This window comes from Merops nubicus, unplaced genomic scaffold (assembly GCF_000691845.1).
Source record: "Merops nubicus isolate BGI_N331 unplaced genomic scaffold, ASM69184v1 scaffold28708, whole genome shotgun sequence".
Lineage (NCBI taxonomy): Eukaryota > Metazoa > Chordata > Aves > Coraciiformes > Meropidae > Merops > Merops nubicus.
Genome location: NW_008625579.1, coordinates 7,515 through 8,590, shown reverse-complemented (window position 1 = coordinate 8,590; position 1,076 = coordinate 7,515). Strand labels below are relative to the sequence as shown.

The following is a 1,076-nucleotide window of genomic DNA, read 5'->3' as shown; positions in this document are numbered from 1 at the left end:
AGGGGTTTCCAAGCCGTGGAGATGTGGTGTGAGGGACATGGGGCAGTGGGGACCTGGCAGAGCTGGGGGAACAGCTGGACTCAATCTGAACAGTCTCTTGAACCCAAACAACTCTCTGATTGTCTGAACTGTCTCTCTGAGTTGCCAAGTGCTGCTCCTGTCCCCTCTCCTGTGTCCCTGGCACCCATCACTCATCCCATGCCCTGCGTGTGGAGTCCTTTGGGTTCGGCTGCCGGGTCTGCTGCCCACCCCCTCCCACAGCTCCTATTGACATCAGAACTTCCATCCCCTCCCTTGCAGGACGAGCGTTTGCCTGGGGCATGGGCACCAACTACCAGCTGGGCACGGGGGAGGAGGAGGACGTGTGGAGCCCCGTGGAGATGACGGGGAAGCAGCTGGAGAACCGCACGGTCCTGGCCGTGTCCAGCGGCGGCCAGCACACGCTGCTGCTGGTCAAGGACAAGGAGCAGAGTTGATGAAGTGGCCCCGTGCGGCCCAGCCCAGCGGGATCCCCGACCTTCTACCCAGCTCTGGAGACCAGTTTCCAGCTCTGGTCTCCCAGCAGTGGTGGTGGGGAGGGCAGGAGGGCCCCGGAGCTGGGCCCGGCCGGTGGCGGCGCGGGCGGAGCCGTTGGCTGGAGCTGGGCTCCTCGGGGAGGCTCCTGCTCCTCCCTCTGTGTCTGTCTTCCCGTGGTGCCCGGTGCTCTGTCAGCTCCCCCTGGTTGGCTTGGTCCTAAACTGGTGCTGTGGCTGGATGGGTTTACAGCTTCTCGTTTGTTTTGGGGTTTTGGACATTTCCTGGCTGGGCAAAGCTTTGTTCCTCCCCTCGCGGGAGGGTTTGGGCATCAGGCTTCCCGAGGCCCCTGCCTTCCCCAGCTCTGGGTGCTGCTCCATCCACATAACCCCACATCTCTGCCCTCCACGCTGGGTTTCTCTGCTGCCCACCAGCCCCCCCGTGGGCTCGTTGTGGGTGAGGCCTCAGTCCAGCAGCAGTGCTCCCAGGGAGCTCTTCCCTCACTCCCAGCGCTCAGGGCTGGGGTGGGGGAGAGATGCTGCTGGGCAGCCTGGGGGGGGGGA

The 1,076-nt window shown here is 64.3% G+C and overlaps 1 protein-coding gene across 1 annotated transcript in view; it reads left to right on the top strand.

Annotated features, from left to right (window-relative positions):
* Positions 1-476, top strand: part of RCC1 (regulator of chromosome condensation 1) — a 4,679-nt gene extending 4,203 nt beyond the window's left edge. The window contains exon 10 of the mRNA XM_008945730.1: positions 278-476. Coding sequence (XP_008943978.1) covers positions 278-476 — 199 coding nt within the window. The remainder of the gene's footprint in view (positions 1-277) is intronic.
* Positions 477-1,076: the final 600 nt, after the last annotated feature.